Source organism: Cheilinus undulatus, linkage group 1 (genome assembly GCF_018320785.1).
Source record: "Cheilinus undulatus linkage group 1, ASM1832078v1, whole genome shotgun sequence".
NCBI lineage: Eukaryota > Metazoa > Chordata > Actinopteri > Labriformes > Labridae > Cheilinus > Cheilinus undulatus.
In genome coordinates, this window is record NC_054865.1 from 11,828,818 (window position 1) to 11,846,362 (window position 17,545).

The following is a 17,545-nucleotide window of genomic DNA, read 5'->3' on the forward strand; positions in this document are numbered from 1 at the left end:
AAACAAACAAAAATCTTAAAGGGATTTTTCAGTGTTTTTGAAGTTGGGTTGTATGAGATACTGTATAGTTACTGTTGGCATGAACATGTTTGAAGTCTCTGTGTTTGGCACTATTTTGCAACGTGACCTTCAGCTACATGCTCTTCTACCTTGGTGTATCTTAACAGCGTTTTGTGTCTGTGGGCCTCGTCAAAGAAAACAAGAAGTAACGAAGCTAAAACAAAATTAAAAAATTGCATTTTTGACTTGAGTGTCAATGACAAAATATGCTCAAGTAAAGGTCAATTTAATGTGGCATATATGGGGCTTTTCCACTGCAGCTTTTGGCTGTGCTGAGCCAAACCAAGCCATAATGATTTGCATTTCCAGAACAAGTCCGGCCGCGCTGTGCCGCACTCAAAGCAGGCCAGCTCCAACTCAAGTGCGCTGTGCTGACGTCGAAGTGCTTCACGGGGTCCAACGCTGGGGGGGGGGATTTACCTCTTCTGCTACTGATAAGCCCTCCATGATACATTTTCACCCCATGGGGAGATACATTTTATCCCTGCCTCTGCTCCAGCTGTCCATAACTGGACACAGCAGTGTCAGCATTCACTGTATGACTTAAGTATTTATGACACAAGACCAAAACTCCAGATTGTTGTGCATACTACGGTCCAATAGTAGCACACGGCTTCTCACACTGACGAGTGAGATCACGAAGGACCAGGCACAGATCCAGGAATACAGCTTTTCTGCACCTGCTAATAACAAAAAGTTTGACTCTGTCCCCTTCTGATAGACAAATATACTCTAGACTTTTAGAAAATAAAATACTGGAGATGTTCGTAACAGTTCGCCCATGGCAGAGTCTGTCTTCAATTTATTCAGGCGCTAGTTAAGCATGCCGTTCTCACTGCCCAATCCAAAAATATGATTGTGCTTATTTTCTGCTCTTTAGAGACCCACAAATCAATAATAATGAGACTGTTCTTCAACTTATATGCAGGAAAATTCTCTCCTTTTGGTGATAAATGCAAATTATTGTTTGTTTACTGACTGCGGATAGAGAGAGAGAGAGAGAATGTAAAAAGAGCAGCTTACACCATTGTCGGTCTAGAGTTTGATTTTTGCTTTAAAACGATGCAAAGTCAACCAGACCAGAGGGTGTAGAGAGCTTGAGGAGGGCTCAAAACACTGCGTCATCAGCTCTAGATGCGCCCTCAAATGGGTAGCTCGGTTGTGGTGGGAAAGCAATCCCCTGCTGCGCTGGACTGCTGTGCTGAGTTAAGCCGCGCCATGTAATGGAAAAGCCCCACTAGCTTTAGTTCAGGCAGGTACTGGAGTAAAGCCCTGCCGTAAGTCCTGATCAGCTGACAGCAAGCTTATTTGCTCTAAGCACTCAATTGGCTGATCACTCTCATGCTGCCTTATTTAAAGTGCTCTTTCTAGGCTACGTTCTGCTGCTCTCTCTGCAGGCTGCTCTTGCTTCCTTCCTCCACCCCAGCTCCTCCTTTTCTCTGCTTCTGACTTAATCAAACCTCATGCTTTCCTTGTCAGCATAGGAAGAGAAGGAACGTCTGCAGTTCCTGCTTAATGCTTTCCATGTAGGCTTGTGAAAGGACGGGAGGATCCCAGGACTGCCACACTGCCAAATATAAATAACAGCATTAAATGCTTATTAATTACTGCCAATAAAGAAATGTTTGTGGTCGCAAATCACGTGTGTTTCTTGACAAAGAAACAGTGGTCCACTGAACTGATTATAACAAGTACTCAGAAAGGTAAAAACACACTAAAAGCTACTCTATTACTATAATTTACGTAAATCTGTTCAGTTACTTTCCATTCTTGCTGGTTGGTTGATGAGCTCTCATCTGACCAAAATCTCATTGGTAGGAGGATCAAACTGTCTAAGACTCATTAAAAAGCACACATTAAGGTAAAGAGAGCAGGAGTGAGACAGTGATGTCCTGACCTGGCCTGACTAATTTTTTAGTATACAACTAATACAGGTGAGAAGCTGATGATGTCTGTGGTTCAGGATTGGTTTGACACTAGGAACACTACACATGTAGACCATTTCCTGGAACCGTCTGTGTGTGGTAACTCTTGATCCACTGACTCCAGGTTCAGTCCTCTCCTTGTGATGCTCCCTTAAGTTCTTGAATTTGGTTTTTGTGACAATTCTCTGAAGGCTGAGCTTGTTCCTGTTGCTTGTGCTCCTTTTCAGAGCCTGTCCTTTCACTACTGACCTTTTGTGGCTTACCCTCCTTGTGAAGGGTGTCAATAATTGTCTTCGGGACGAGGGTTCATTCCGAAGTCTTCCGCATGATTGTGGTTGTGTGTACTTAACCAGAATGAGAGATTAAAGGCTCAAGACTACTTTATTATACAGTATTTTCATATTTTGAGATAATATTAATATTATTTTATCTAAAGTAACTGCACTTTAACTTGAGTATAACAGTCTTGCACTCTTTCCTCTTCTTTAGATTTTGTACCTTTTGACTTGTGTTGAAGCGTTCAGGTCATGAGAACAGTGTGAAGAGTTATTTTTCTAAATGCCATCAGAATAAAAGAATATTTGTTAGCAATCAGAGAGAAAATCTGTAATCAGAGCAATATGTAAACCCAGAAGAAGAAACACTGATCAGTTATTGTGAACACGGATACAGATACAGCTTAACAACATTAAAGCATGCAACAACAACAGTAGGAACATGATGAAACAGCAGCAGTCGAAACACATCGTCAAAATCATGCAAACAGTACGGGTGTCACAGTGTTTGGTTTCACGGAAAGTTTAAAGAAATCCTTTAAAAATAAAATTAAAACAGAATTATTTGATCACAGTGAGGTGGTAGGGAAGGTTTGTGACATTAATCGTTGAGTCGGACTGAAACATGCCTACGAGAACTTACCACCTTTCTTTTTCCTTAGAGTGGCTTTAGGGGTGACAGAAAAACATTTCTAAGTCTTTAAAACATTGATATCAGCCTTATTCCTCCTCCCAAGATCAACAAAAACTTACTTGTCTTGCAACTTTTGTCTCCAGTCAGTGTATTTAGCATCTATTTAAATGTATCCTACAGCAGCGGATGTATATGCTGTGGGCATCCAATAATTTACATTTGGATATTAAAACACGAATGCACTTTAGGCCTTACAGAGCATCCTATTACTGCTATGAATGTATAAAATAAAGAATAAATGCAAATGCGTCAAATAAGCAGCAGTGGAGGAAAGCTGCTGACAGGAGGTGTTTTTCTGTCAGCACTTCGTGCAGGATAAATTCACCTTTTTTCTCTCTCTCCTGTCATTTATTTATTCATTCACCTCTCAGCTCTCTGCCTGCTCTTTGCACACCTTTGACACGCAGCACAAAGCTGCAATTATGAATGATCGATTTGCTAGTGTGTACAGTAAATTACAAGCTGCGACTCAGAACAATGCATGTACGGATCATGCAGTAGCTAATGATGTTTCCATGATTGATAAATCATTTTTAAAAATAATATGATCAGTCTTTCAATCTGTATACTGACAAAAAGTAAAGAAAATGCCAATCATTAGTCTCTGAGGTCCTGACTGCAGGCCTGAACTCAGATTTACACAATTTATTGTGACACAGGGATCACACGGATTTTTGATTGGCCCGCCAAAAATTCTTTAGATTATTGATACATGGCCCTCAGCAGAGCATGATGCTTGTGCTAGACTGTATTATTCCTTTTAGTTTCATTACAAGGCAGTGCTTGCATGCTAATACTGTAAACAAACATTTTGACAAGTTTTTTTCAGGACTAAATTGAGGCAACACTATAAATAGTAAACATACTGACAACCAAAATAATAAAGATATCTTGATTTATAAAGCCCTTATGGATTACAGCAGCAAATAGCAGCACTAATGATGTTCCAGGGGCGGAGCCAGTGGTAGCCAGAAATCTGATTGACCTTCCGAGAATCCCTCAAATGATTGGCTATTTGCCTTGTCAGCCATTAACAAGCCATTTAAGCATACCCAATCACTGAGCATATCTTAACCTACATTAGATTGGTTTTACAAAGGTATATGAAAGTGGCCCCACCATCCTTATAAAAGTTTGGACACCCCTGCACTACATTGTTTAAACAGAGGCATTAAATGTGCAAAAATAAATCATTGAATTTGCCTGATTATCACCAAAATGTCTATTTTTATAAACCATTTGACATTTCAAAAATAGTGTAATAAAACCTTAAATTCAGCCCAGGTCCAGTGGACTCAAAAATCTTCCTTTTCCAGCATTCCTTCATTTTTTACCTTTTTTCTGCAAAAAGTGGGATTGATTTTCTCAATTCAGGTCTTAATAAGTCTTGAATTAGACTTTTAAAAGTGTGTAGGAACCCTGGTGACAAACCATAAAGTATAAGAGGGGTTACAAAGTAAACTTTCACATTAGCCTCATTTAAACCAGAGGATCCTTACTGAATAGTTCAATTAAGTTTTAAATCTGTCAAAAGTGTTCATTTTTCTTCTCTATTGACATAAAAACAAACACAGAGCACCTCAGTTAAGTTATAGTCCTTTTGAATTTTTCCTTCTCTTTATTTAGAGCCTAATTAAGTCTAACTGAACTCTGTCTATATGGATATTCTTCCTGTACAAACCCTAAAGTTAAAAAAAACAGCTTTTATCTCAGTAGCAGGTATTTATAGGTAAAGGCAAAGACAGCTAATCCTACCCTGGATTTAAAGAAAATGCTAAATACAGTTGTCTAATTCAATCTTTTATCATGAACCATTTACACCATGTAAAAGCTTGTTCTTATTCTACATGTGGTGCAAACAGTAACTACAGATGTCATCAAATCAACCTAACTTCAACTTCTGCTCCTAAAACAAGCCTGTGCTGGCAAACTAAACTCATGTCTTAGTATAAGATCAAAGAAAAACATTTTATGTCTCTCTGTGTTCACTTATTTACAACTCTGCACCTGTTGTTTTAAGTTTCATTTCACTCCTGCTGACTTGGGGTGTTGCAATAAAGTCACCACAAAAAATGGCATTTTTTAACCATTATAGTGAAGAGTTTGACAGAGATAATACATTTATCATTAATTTCTCTTTACTAGAGTTGACAGAGAGAGTACGGAGCTACGGTGTTTTTAGCTCTAGTGAGCTATGAATGTTATTCATTACTTTTAGTAGATTATCTGTGTAAAACTAACACTTTGAACTTTTGTAGCCTAAAATAAAGCATTTCCAGGTGCATAAGAGTTTAATCATTACTGAAAAAATTACACCAATGACTCCTAAGTAATCCACCTGCCCTTTCACGTTTGTTTGCCATGTTTGCCTTGACTCTGGCCCAATCTTCTCCACTTTCCTCTTAATTCTTCCAGCCTACTATGCTATCTCCACCCCTCCTGCCCTCCTTTAACATCCAACTCTCTTTTTCCTTCTCTTTCAGTCCTGTTCACCACCTCTGCTGCCTTCTGCACCTCCCTTTTATGTGTATTTAGAGGGCTGAATCCCGTCTGACATTATGCACAGTACTTTTATAACAACACACAGAGGGTCATTTGAGTTGATACACACATATACAGATATAAAAACATTAAAAGGCAACAAAAACAGATGAAACTCTCATGCTATTGTGCTATTTTTGACCCATTTGCTCCTCGTAGCCACAGCTAAAGCTCATTTTAAGAAGCAAGAGCTCTTCATGCACTACAGCAAAAGAGATCAGGCGATGAGGAGGAATGAAAAGTTCTTTTTTTTAGGAGTCAAACTGAAGCAGAACAATGAGAACTTAAGTTGCATCAGCCGTAACAAAAGCTTCATTCAACCGACGAATGCTGCATGTAAAAGCGAATCGGATGGCAGGATTTGATGCAGTGTTAACTGCTTACCTTTATCCACTACAGAGAGATTAACCCACCAATAAGAATAAAGAGAAGAAGAAAATAAGAAAATGAGTTGTTAGAAGTAGGCTTCTTAAGGACACTGTGATAAAGAGAAACAAGGAATTTCTTACCGAGTTCCTCCAGTTCAGAAGTCATGGACTTGGAGCGCATGGACAGGGCCGTGGTGGGGGCTCTCTTTGGTGGAGGGGGAGCTGAGGGGGACACATGAATTGAATTCATTTTTTTCCTTACATTGTGTTAATTGCTGAAAATAATCAACTGCAGTTCTTTGAATAAGAAGAACTGAACAGTCAGCAATCAGAAATAACCTTGAAGTATGTTTGTACGGACAAAGAGAGAGCAGTAGTGTACAGACTAAGACAAACACATTTTAAACTCAAGTCTTCTCCACTGTTTTACCCCCATTGTAATCCATTTTCCCCTCTAAAATTACATTTTCTGTAGTTAACTGTGTTTTCATTATCTCTAACATTTTTTTTCAATGTGAAATTCCATTTTAAAAACTCTTTAAACCCTTATGTTTGGCACAGCATCATTTGTTTTGAATAGCAGTATTACAAACATTTGCTGTTTTTACAAATTTTTCACTCAAAGCCTATGCAGGCCCAAATAATGATGGGCTGTTTCAGGGGTGGGCGATATATTGAATATACTGGATGTACCACAGCTTTTGCCACTTGGGAGATACAAAATGGTTATACTTTGCGACCATTGAGTATAAATACGTGGAAGTCAGCATGCAATTCTCCCTTGGGTTTTCTCTGCTTCCCCTGTCTCCTAATGCCTCTCTCACAGCAGACAGCACACTCCCTCGTCCATCCAGAACATGCTCTTGTTTTGTATCAAAAGAGAAGGCAGGAAAGCACAAAAAAGACAGTAGTTTGAAATAGAGATGGGCAATTTGGTTCTGAAGAATAACAGTTCTGTATCTGTCATCTGGCGGTGGTTCTGGTTTCAAAACGAAGATGACAAACAAATGACCATAATCTGTAAAAGTAGAAGTACCTCTATAAATCTACTCAGGTAAAAAGTAAAAAGTATATAATTTAAAGTTTACTTCAACTACTGAGTAACTACTGAGGAGTTGGGTAAAATAAGATCTTTCCTCACTGACAAAAACAAAAAACAAAAACATACAGGTAAATTCACACCTCATAATCAAACTAAATACACAGAATAATTGACTGTATTGATTTAACTCATATAAGGTTAAATTTAACATTTAAAATTGCCTACGTTGGTCCACACTATATATAGTTAAACTCCACTTCTGAAGTGTTAAATATTTGACATTATGACAGTGCTATAGTAACTCTTATCCCTTTGAAGCCTTGCTATATCAAAAAATAGACACAAAATTCTCAATTTTGGAAAACAGAAATGTATGGAAACCTTCTGCCAAAAAAACAAAAATTGTCATAAAATTTCACATATATTTTATTTGTCACATTTGGTACGTTAGGCATTTTTGGCAACTGATGAACCACAGGAAGGCATTTTTATTATTTATCTGATTGTATACAAAGTTTTTAAATAATGTATTGATCACACTGATTAGATAGAGGTCTCATAAAATTGTGTATCATATGATACAATAGGCTTTAAAGGGTTAAAATATGTGGCAAGGGGCACCTCCTCTGGCAAGACATCAGCAGAGAGTCAATTTTAACTCTAACTCAACGGATGACTTCACTCAGAGTTCACTCCAGTTTTTGCTGTGTAGATCAGCGGTTTGGGATGTGACGTGGAATCATTATTTCACTGTGTGCTACTGTGTAGGCAACAGAGGTGGAAAACACTATTGTACTCAAGTAAAAGTACAGTTACTCTGGTTAAAACCTACTTAAGTAGAAGTGAAAGTACTGATTTCAAAATGTACAAGTAAACGAAAAAATACTTCATTGCAGTAATTTGAGTAAATGTAACTAGTTTCGTTCCACCCATTGCTGTAAGACAACACATCGTCAAAGACATGGTGGGGTTGAAAAGCCACGACCTAAAAATCTCATAAAGACATTTGACCCAAGGTATTATTTTCCTGGGCAATGTTTTTGGGATGTAAACTCCCTGCCAGAGTTGTCCATGTCAGTAAGAGAAAAGGTGGTCCTTACAAATGCGGCCCACATCTACAGAGCCTTATCTCAGCCTAACAGTACGTTACATTGAAAACTAGGAGTTTAAATGTTTTTGCCTTCACATGAGCTTCTTCCTGATGATCACACAGGGGAGCTCCACACATAAGGTCTCCAAGATGCTCTAACGTCATGGAACTTGTAAGAACTCGTCCAGTGTGCATCGCATAATGATGGGATTAATGTAATTAAAGCTGTGAGCCTGAATGGATGGACTAGACTGCAGTGGTTTGGCCATCTGTGAGTTTTTGTGTAGGTTTCTCTCACCCTTAATGAGGACAAGAATAATCATCTATTTAACTTATAGTTATATTAGTTATATTTATATAACTGAGAAAACATTTTTATAACTTTCTATCCACAATGAAAGACTGTAAAGAAGGGTCAACTTTAATCTTCATCCTGGTGTCATTTTATGTACCAAATCAAACATTTCTACAGTCATTCAGAGGAGATTTCGATACATATCATGTACTGCCATATATAGCCTAAAAATATAAAAATAACAGTTTTAGCCTATATATCGCCAGGCTTACATTATTTATAATCAGGTTGAGAAACAGAAAAATCCACTAGTGAGAACCACTGCACATTTAAATATACTTTTCATTACATAATGCTTTGATGTTTGCAAGCTTGCTTTTTAAATGATGCTTATTTTCTGATTGCACAGCACCTACCTAATGTTCCCTTAACTACAGTCTTTCAAACACCGCTAATGTCTCTAACTGTTGGTAGAAATTGCTTAAGCTCACTTCTTTATGCTAATGTTTCTCCGCATTAGCATTTACCATCCTTTTTGTGATTTTCACTTCTGGCCACTTGCATGAGCTTCCTTTAACTCTGAGTGCTGCTAGACCCTCTGAGAGTCATCAGCCTTACAGGAAATATATGAACTTTTGTTGCTGTTCTTGTTGTTTGCATTGTGAGTTAGTCAGGTTTCTCCTCTGAGGGATTTTATTACATAACCCATCATCAGTCAGCATGTAGCTCTACTGCAGGATCTGGTAATTTGATACAGGAGGAACAAATGTTTGCAGATACATACAGAAGAGTATATTTCACAATAATCTACAACAGGCAGGTAAACAGCTGTGTCCACACTTGAAGCTCCTCATTTTTACTGTATGCTATAATCCATGCATGATTTCTGTACAGATGGATGCAGCATAAAACCTAAGACCACTGTCAACAACATTTCCCCATTCTTACAGGATATCTCTCTATGCTAGACTTGTTCAGTAATAGAAATCTTTTATGCCTCTGCACCAATAAAAGCCAAGGCTGAAGGTGTTATATTTTCAGGTCCATATCCATCTGCTTCGTTCTTGTGAGCATGACATATCAAGAACTCTTTGGAAGATTTTCTCCAAATTTTGCTCAAATGTCCACTGTGACTCACGAGACTGAACATGTTTTGGGGGTGTCGGGTCGAGGTCACTATGACCTCAATATTTCAAGAATACATCAAGGATTTTTGTTAAATTTGGCACACACATTGAGACTGTAAAGGTATATCATGCTGCATATAATATTGGACTTCTAGCGCCATATTAAAGGGGTTTTTATAAATCTTGCCTGTTTTGTTTAACTGAAAGGCAATAGTAGGACTGCTGCGGTACAGAGTGCCAAAGCAGATCACATAATCGAGCTGGGCTAACTGAAATTGGAACAAGTTTTTCCCCTCACTGGATACTTGGAAAAAAGTGTAGAAAAGGGTCCACGAGCTATAGTCAACATAAATCCAAAAATCAAACAATCCTCTGCATTAAGAAGATTTGTTTTAAAGGTTTGCATTTTGTCTGGTTTCGGCAACAGTGTCCAGAGTAATGCTGTGGTATGGCAGCTCTCTAGCATGATCTGCCAAGTTAGATATGCACAGTTTAACATACCCTGACATGACCTCATTAAATCTGCCTTAAGTTGAGCCCGTCACAAAGCACTCGGGGAAAACAACATGGTGGTTGCATTAGTGGCTAAGGTGCAAAATGACTTAAACTTGATTACAAATGGATAAAAAGATGTTCAGTGTCAGAGTTACTGTTGTCAATATTATTTTTGAAGACCCTGAAAAGTCACCCAAGTTCCTGGCTTGCTAAATTAGCTTTTGTAAGAAATTCAAAGGCATACTGGAACGACACAATGGCTAGCTTCAAGAAGAAAAGAAAAGTAAGAGGCTACGATTTTCTGTTCAAAGTTATTTATATTTTTATAACCTGTCTCTCCTTATAAACACCAACATCGGGTTGGAATGGACATTTCCATTCTCTATACTTGGATATGAAAGTGACCTAATTGTACAAGGAAGGTCAAAGGTCATTTTTCATGCTTCATTTTGACCCCATACATTTAACTAGCTCTAAAATCCAAAGTTATAACAAAACATGTCATACTGACTTATAAAATAAAGAAATATGATATCTACAACAACTACTATTCACTACTGCAGTCCTTCTTCTTGACCCACCACTGTAATGTCACTCCATCACCTGTGTACCTCACAGAGGAATAGAATTGCCAGAACAAGCTCTAGTTTTTAGAGTTTAAACCGTACCTTTTTTGCGTGCTGTATCCTCAGGGTCCAGATTCCGGCTCACCGTCACCACCTTGATCAGGAGCCGGTTGCCCCCCTGGCGGATCATGTTGACCACCTGTCTGTGTCCCACCTTCACCACATTCTCCTGGTTCACCTGCAGCAAACATACAGAGGTAGAGTCATTCATGACCGTGATATCACAGAGCTCTGAAAGCAATCAGTGAAGAGCCAAATCTTGAACATGACTTAAGAGTGCATGAGCTAAATGTTCGCTACCTTGCCAATTTGTACATGTAACGTTTTACAGGACATGTTGTATAAACACTCACGTTGTTGCCACAAATCAACAAGTTGTTCCTCCATTTCTGACACTCATTAAAACTTTATGCTTCGTGTTTACTATTGCTGCTCATGCCTGCTCGGCTGGCCTCGGTGTACACTCTTCAACAAGACATCTGATCAAAACTTTAACATTTAACATGTTAAACATGTTTAATATCAATTAATCATAAGTCGGAGCAGCTCGCTGAGAGGTAACAATCATTCTTAACCCTTAGAACCCCAAGCCATTTTTCACTATTTTTGGTCTAACTGCATTTTTTAGGCAAAAATGCCTGTAGAATCTCAACCCTTTTAGCAAAGTCAAGTTATAGACATCCATTGTTTCAGGACAATCTGGACTATCAAAACATGTGTGCTGCAAGGATGTCACCTGAATGTGTCAAAAGCTACATGACAAAGCAGAAGAACAAAATGGAGATCGAATCTCACAGAACTTTATGCAAATCACACCCAGATCAACAATGAACAAGCTTTTAAAAAATCTGTATTTAGTTCTTACAGGCCTTGTCTATCATGAGAAAAACAGTTTACTAACATACATCTATCATTTGTCTATGTAAAACCAATTTACATTTTGCGCACACGTGGTATTCCAGTCAAAAAACGTGCATGAATCCCATTTTAGGAGCACAAACGTCCTCTTCTTTATTTGGGCCATACAGGACTACTTTTTCTTTCCTTTGCAAACTGGCAGATGACTGTCTTGCCTATTTTTGATCTTTGGCTGGCTTTGATTGGTAGCTGCCACCAAGAAAACAACAGAAGGCACAATTTGAGCATCTTGATTGGCTGAAAGGGTAAAGGCTCATCTATGCTATAGGTCTGAATCATGTAGAGATATGGACAGAGCTTTCTGACCATACTCTGTGTTCATGTCATCAGTTTTTCCTCCATTCTCTCTAAGCTTACAGATAGGGATGAAATGTTGCAATACCACCACCAATCATGGGGATGGTGTTGAGCGATGCATCCATCAATTCAACCCAAAGTAGCAAAACACAACAAAGAAGAATCAATAAAAAAAGGTAGAACTTAATTGAGATTTCTGAGGAAATGTCTTTGTGTGAATTTTTAGAAAATACAAACATATCAATAATGTTAGCTGACTTGGACACAAAGACAACTACAAGAGCATGACTGTGCAGATGTTGGACCATTCTTTCTTCAGTCTAAGGGATGGATGGAGCAGCTTCAAAAGTAGCTCTATGAGAGATAGCAATCTACTGACTCTACTGGACTAGTATTTCAATGTCCACTCCAAGATAGCGGTCGCATTTCGGTGCAAGGGCAATGATCGGTGTAACATTTAAAACTGAATTTTTTTCTTCATATATGCAAGGAAAACCTGCAGAAAACCTAACAGGAAGTTGTTGTCTTTTCCTTCCAGTGTCAAAATAGAGGACTGACAGTGAGAAAAACTCAATTAAAAAAAATCATATTTTCATGGATTAAGCAATGTGGATTCTTAGTATCACTGTGTTTTGAAATTTTTAAAAATATTTTAGAAGGGATGTAAATGCCAGGAGCGGTCTGTAGATCGGCAAAAAGGTCAACTTCCATTCACAGATTAACCCACAGAAATCCATCTTGTGGTTCCTGAGATACTGCCGACAACCAGCGAGGTTGGAGGGTTAACATATTACACACTACAAGAAAATCTGGCAAGATAACCTTTAAATCACCCAATAACCAGCCTTTGCTAACTTTGGTTGGAAATGGGAAATTAGGCCAACAATCAGCATGATTATCTTTTAGTCGGTGCCCTGTTTAGGAGTGCTTGACTTCCTGTTTGGAGCACAACCTCCTTTCAAAATAAGGAACCTCTGGTAGGTAATGACATTAGTAGGACATGTAAAAAAGAACTTGCAACAGATTGAAAAGTGATGAAAACAGCCAAAGGGGTAATAAAAAGTAAAATGATTGATATCACAAGGTGTGAAATACTTTTGACTCATCCACTGAGCTGTCTCAGAGTTTTAAAAGTGAAATGATACACTCAAAGGAGCAGTGGTGTCCTTATTTCCATCACTGCGGGAGCAGGAGGATAATAAGGGGAGTGGCATCCAGCTGCTGCCCTGCTATGGGAGCTCAACTTCTGTGCACCTGAAAGGACAAAATAGCAAAGAATTGCCAAGATTTTGGAAAATCAATGCATTTATTTCAGACTCTTATCTTATTGCGATAATTGTGTTACCATGACCAGCCCAAATTTAAAGTAAAATGTTCATATCTGAAGGAGATGTAGAAAGATAAGAACTTAACTCTGCTGCACAAAGAATGAAGGCTCCAGCCATTACAATTTAATTCTAACATAATTTTGTCATCAGCTCTCCTGGTTGTCTGTTTTTAAAGGGTTAACACGAGAGAGAATCTGTTACCAGAAACTCTGCACACCCCCACGCTCATATCAGATTTTGGCCGCTGAAATAAACACACACAACATTTCTACTTTGTCTTTGAGACACGTCCATGCATGCCCACATGGAGGCTGTTTAATCTCATTACTGCTCGTCTAATTTAATATGGACCCTGCTCTCTTCTCAGCCCCTCCTCTCCTCTTCAGACAAACAGGGAGGGGGGGTCACACGAGAGGATGAAAGCGAGGCCGGCCTGGAGCGATGGACAACAATGATGGATGGAGAGGAGGGAGAGAAACTCAGCGGACGATGGAGTGACAGCAGAGACGGGGAGGTGGAGACAGAGGACGACTTGATTCCCTCCCTCGTGGTTTTAATCAAACAAACGGCGGCCGGGCGTCACGAGGGTTGACATTTTCGGTAATTAGAGGGAAACGCTCTGACAGCTGTTTGAGCGTGACCCCGTGTTCCCTCCTTCGCTGACACACTCCAGCACACACTCACACAAAAAGAGCCAGTTCACGTATAGGGGTGGCCTTACGTAATCCGCTCTGTCTTTCCACTACATTATGCAACGACGCCTGAAGGATGAACACACGCATAAACACAGACACGCTCACGTGAACGCACACACTTGTTGTGAATATCTTCTTTTGCCAAAATCATATTAAAGAGCCTGTTTGGACTCTGACTCTGGAGAGGCTTTATGAGGATGAGCATCGTGTTTTACAAGGATCAGAACATGATCAAAAATGAGGACAGATTAATCTTCATGTTTTTACTTCAGATCTCAGTGTATTTGTAACATGAAATAGTTATTTCCACTCACTCTACACTAGCTCAGCATCTGTAAGACTGGACTCTATGGAAAGCACTGCTGGATTCTGTATATGAAGTTGTCATTTTGTCCCATTTGAATTTACGCACAGATTTGGCCATTCTGCTAATGTTCTGACTCACTGCATGTGAAGCCTTTTCTTAAATGCAAGCATACATGTTTTTGTAAATATGCAAATAACAGATATTTACTTTTTTCCCAACTAAAGCAATAAAAATGTAATATATGGCCAGTATTTACCATTTACCTCTGCCATGCTAGTTTCAGGTTGGATGCATGCTTGCTATGTGATCTGCTCCATCCATGATCCTCCCACAAAGCGCACTGGTGGAGCACTTCCACTGCCCGCGCTCCGCTCCATCTTCAGCACGTTACTGGAGCACCACTCCACTTCGCTCTGCCAGAGATATGCGGCAGATTTATTTTCAGCGCTGGCTGATGCCAAACCACATCGATCCGTGTAGAGCGGATTGATCCAAACAGCCAGAAAAACGTGCAGAGTATCTGGTCAACTTAAAAATACAACACAATGCATGGACGCCTGACAGTGATATCATCACTATATCAACATCACGTTTCATCCTGTGGCACAAGCTACAGGTCATCAGGAGGTCAGTGGGTCACAGAGCTACTACCAAGCCACTGAAAAGAAAAGTTGACTTCTGAGATGGAAAATACCTGAATTTTACAGAGTAATCCGTAGCAAACATAACAGAGAGCAGCATAGTCAGTATCTGTAGGAATCGTCGGTGACGGCTGCAGCACCTGTCCACTCCAGCTTGTGTCATCGCTGTTTTCCTACCAGGTGCATGTGTGCTTGGTGTTGGCTGCGTATCTGGGTTTTACATAATCAATCTCCCTACAAGTGACTGGATTTGTTGTGGAGCTGAGCTAGGGAATCAGACTGCAACTAGTCTGCACAAACCAGAATCAACCCTGCAAAGTCGACGGATTTGCAGGATTGCATATCCGTCAAAAAGAAGATCCATCTTGCAAAGCTTCATTTGTGCCAGGTTTGAGAACTGGATGACATGTCTGTATTATAAGAAAAGCAAATAACCACACTGAAAGCCTTTCTTGGTGGTAAAAGATATTCTTGCTTTTCTCCAGACTTAGTATGATTCACCAACTGGCTCCATTGCAAGTTAACAATAATAGCAGCTGCACGTGGAGCTCATGTTACATAGTTTAGTCACCAAGGTAGCACATACCCACTGTATCATATGTTCTGTTGACCATTTTTAAGATATATGTTTCAGGCTTTTTATGCCTTTTTTTTCGAAAGGGGGATGCTGGATAGAGTTGGAAACAGGGATGAGAGAGTCCGGGAGAGAGATGCGGGACAGGAGCCACAGGCTGGACTTGAACCTGCTGCTCGTGTACATGAACCACTAGACCATCTGCTCCCCATATGTTTAGTTATTCTGATGGGCTCAGAATGAATATTACTGAATATTAGTCCAACCACCCTCCGAGAAATTTTTCAAAGATCCTGCCCTTCCTAAACACAGACTGTTGGTGCTAGTCCACATGAACGCTAAATATATCCCATGCAGTAGATATATGGAACGATCTAAGTGTGCATGGGTTCTACACAAAAATGCCAAAGCAAACCAGAATTGTAACCATGCAATAATCAACCCTGTGACATATTCTACTAATTATTACACAGAACGCTTCACCAACAGTTGAAGTTCAGAGAACAACTTTATTAGACCAATGCTTTTCTCATCTGGCCTTCATCAGGGTCATCACAGGAACACTGCAATCACATTCCACTGATGTGGACATGCATATCTGCTACAACAAGGTCAGTATGGATCTATAATTTTTTAGTCTACTTTGGTCAAGATATCTACGAGGCTCGGGATAAAAATAGGTGAGCCCTCTATTCTCCAGATTCTTGGTGAGTGAGGCGCAGCACATGGACAGTCCAAAAGCTCTGGCTTGTTACCATGGCTTGGTAATAAAAACCAAGACGTGATGTAGCCAGTACATGGTTATCATGCACCCATCCTGTTACAACCATTAGAACACATTTACGAAATAAAGTGCTTTTTTTGTGAAAAAAAAAAAAAAAGTAATCAAAATGGAAAGTTTAATAAAAATCAAGATATGGGTGCAAGGTCACCCATAAGGGGGAGTAAAGGGGAGAGCTTTCTGGGGCCCAGACAAATGTAGGGGGTCCTTGGAGGTGAGGAAAATCATTGTAAACTTAATCTGTAATAACCATTATCATTTTCAACCTGAATAATAAGCCCTCTTATCAAAGAAACCGGTAAAATACTAAAATATAGCCTCTTTCAAAATATAAACCTCTTCTCTTAAAACAGAACTATCTTTGTTCACAATGTGTATGGGCACATTAACTAAATCACTTGGAAAGTAATGTCAGACTTCATAGTTAACTCATGATGTGCACAAATGGCAAGACACTAGAGAATAAACTAGAGGGAACTTCAATAATTTTAAGGGAAAAAATATTACACAATTGCAAAAAGAGGCAAAAAACTGTGAAAATTGGTAGGAAAAGGTAGAAAGTGGAAATATTGTCAGAAAATAGTGGTTACACAGTGGCAAAAAATGGCTAAAAAGTGGCAGAAATGGGTTAAACAAGGAAACAAGGGTCAAAATGGGTGGAAAATGGTGAAAATAGCAAAAAGTGGCTTTCACAATTGGGTGGCTAAAGTGGTGAAAAGGATTTAGAAAGAAGAAAAGGTACTTTAAAGGTGGCAAAACAGGGTCAAATGTGGAAAAAATAGGTGGAGACAGTGATGGAAAGGACTTAAAAGTGGCACAAATTAGTTAATAGAGCATCATAACCCAATAATGAATTGGCCCTGGAAAGGGGCGGCCTGGATCGATGTAAAATGGTAAATGGACTTGAGCTTAGAGCTCTTCTTGTTTTCTGATTACTCAGAGTGGCTTTTACACCGCAGGTCACACTTACACATTCACACACTGATGCTAAAGGCTTATCTATGAAGTTTTCATCAGTATTAGCAAATACAATTCATACACATTCACACACAACTGATAAAACAATGGGAAAAAATTTTGAGTACGCTGCCTTACCGAAGACACATCAACACATGACTGCAGGGACTGGGGTTCAAACCTTCCTGTTGAGAAACAACTTACTCCACCACTGATCCACAGGTGCCCATAATGTTAAACAACTCATGAAGAAATATGGATGAAGTCAAGTTTAACCTGAGTGTTAGTTTTTCTGATTTAATTAGAAACTGACCATATCTATGCGTTTTCACATGGGTCCCCTCGTCCTGAATGGCATCAGCTGAAAATCAACAGTGTTATTAGATCCAGTGTTATAAAACATGGGGAGCAGACAGTGCTCCCACTTGTCCCAGAATCTCCTGATGGCAGTCTGTCTTTTTGCAGCCAAGCTGGTCTGATGCTTCAGTTATCAGAGTGGATGATTCTGA

At 39.3% G+C, this 17,545-nt stretch overlaps 1 protein-coding gene across 1 annotated transcript in view; it reads right to left on the minus strand.

Annotated features, from left to right (window-relative positions):
* LOC121506994 (SH3 and multiple ankyrin repeat domains protein 2-like) overlaps positions 1-17,545 on the minus strand; it is a 351,623-nt gene that overhangs the window by 40,774 nt on the left and 293,304 nt on the right. The window contains exons 17-20 of the mRNA XM_041783083.1: positions 10,581-10,716; positions 6,005-6,085; positions 5,880-5,888; positions 2,904-2,927 (exon numbers count right to left, since the gene is read on the minus strand). Coding sequence (XP_041639017.1) covers positions 2,904-2,927; positions 5,880-5,888; positions 6,005-6,085; positions 10,581-10,716 — 250 coding nt within the window. The remainder of the gene's footprint in view (positions 1-2,903; positions 2,928-5,879; positions 5,889-6,004; positions 6,086-10,580; positions 10,717-17,545) is intronic.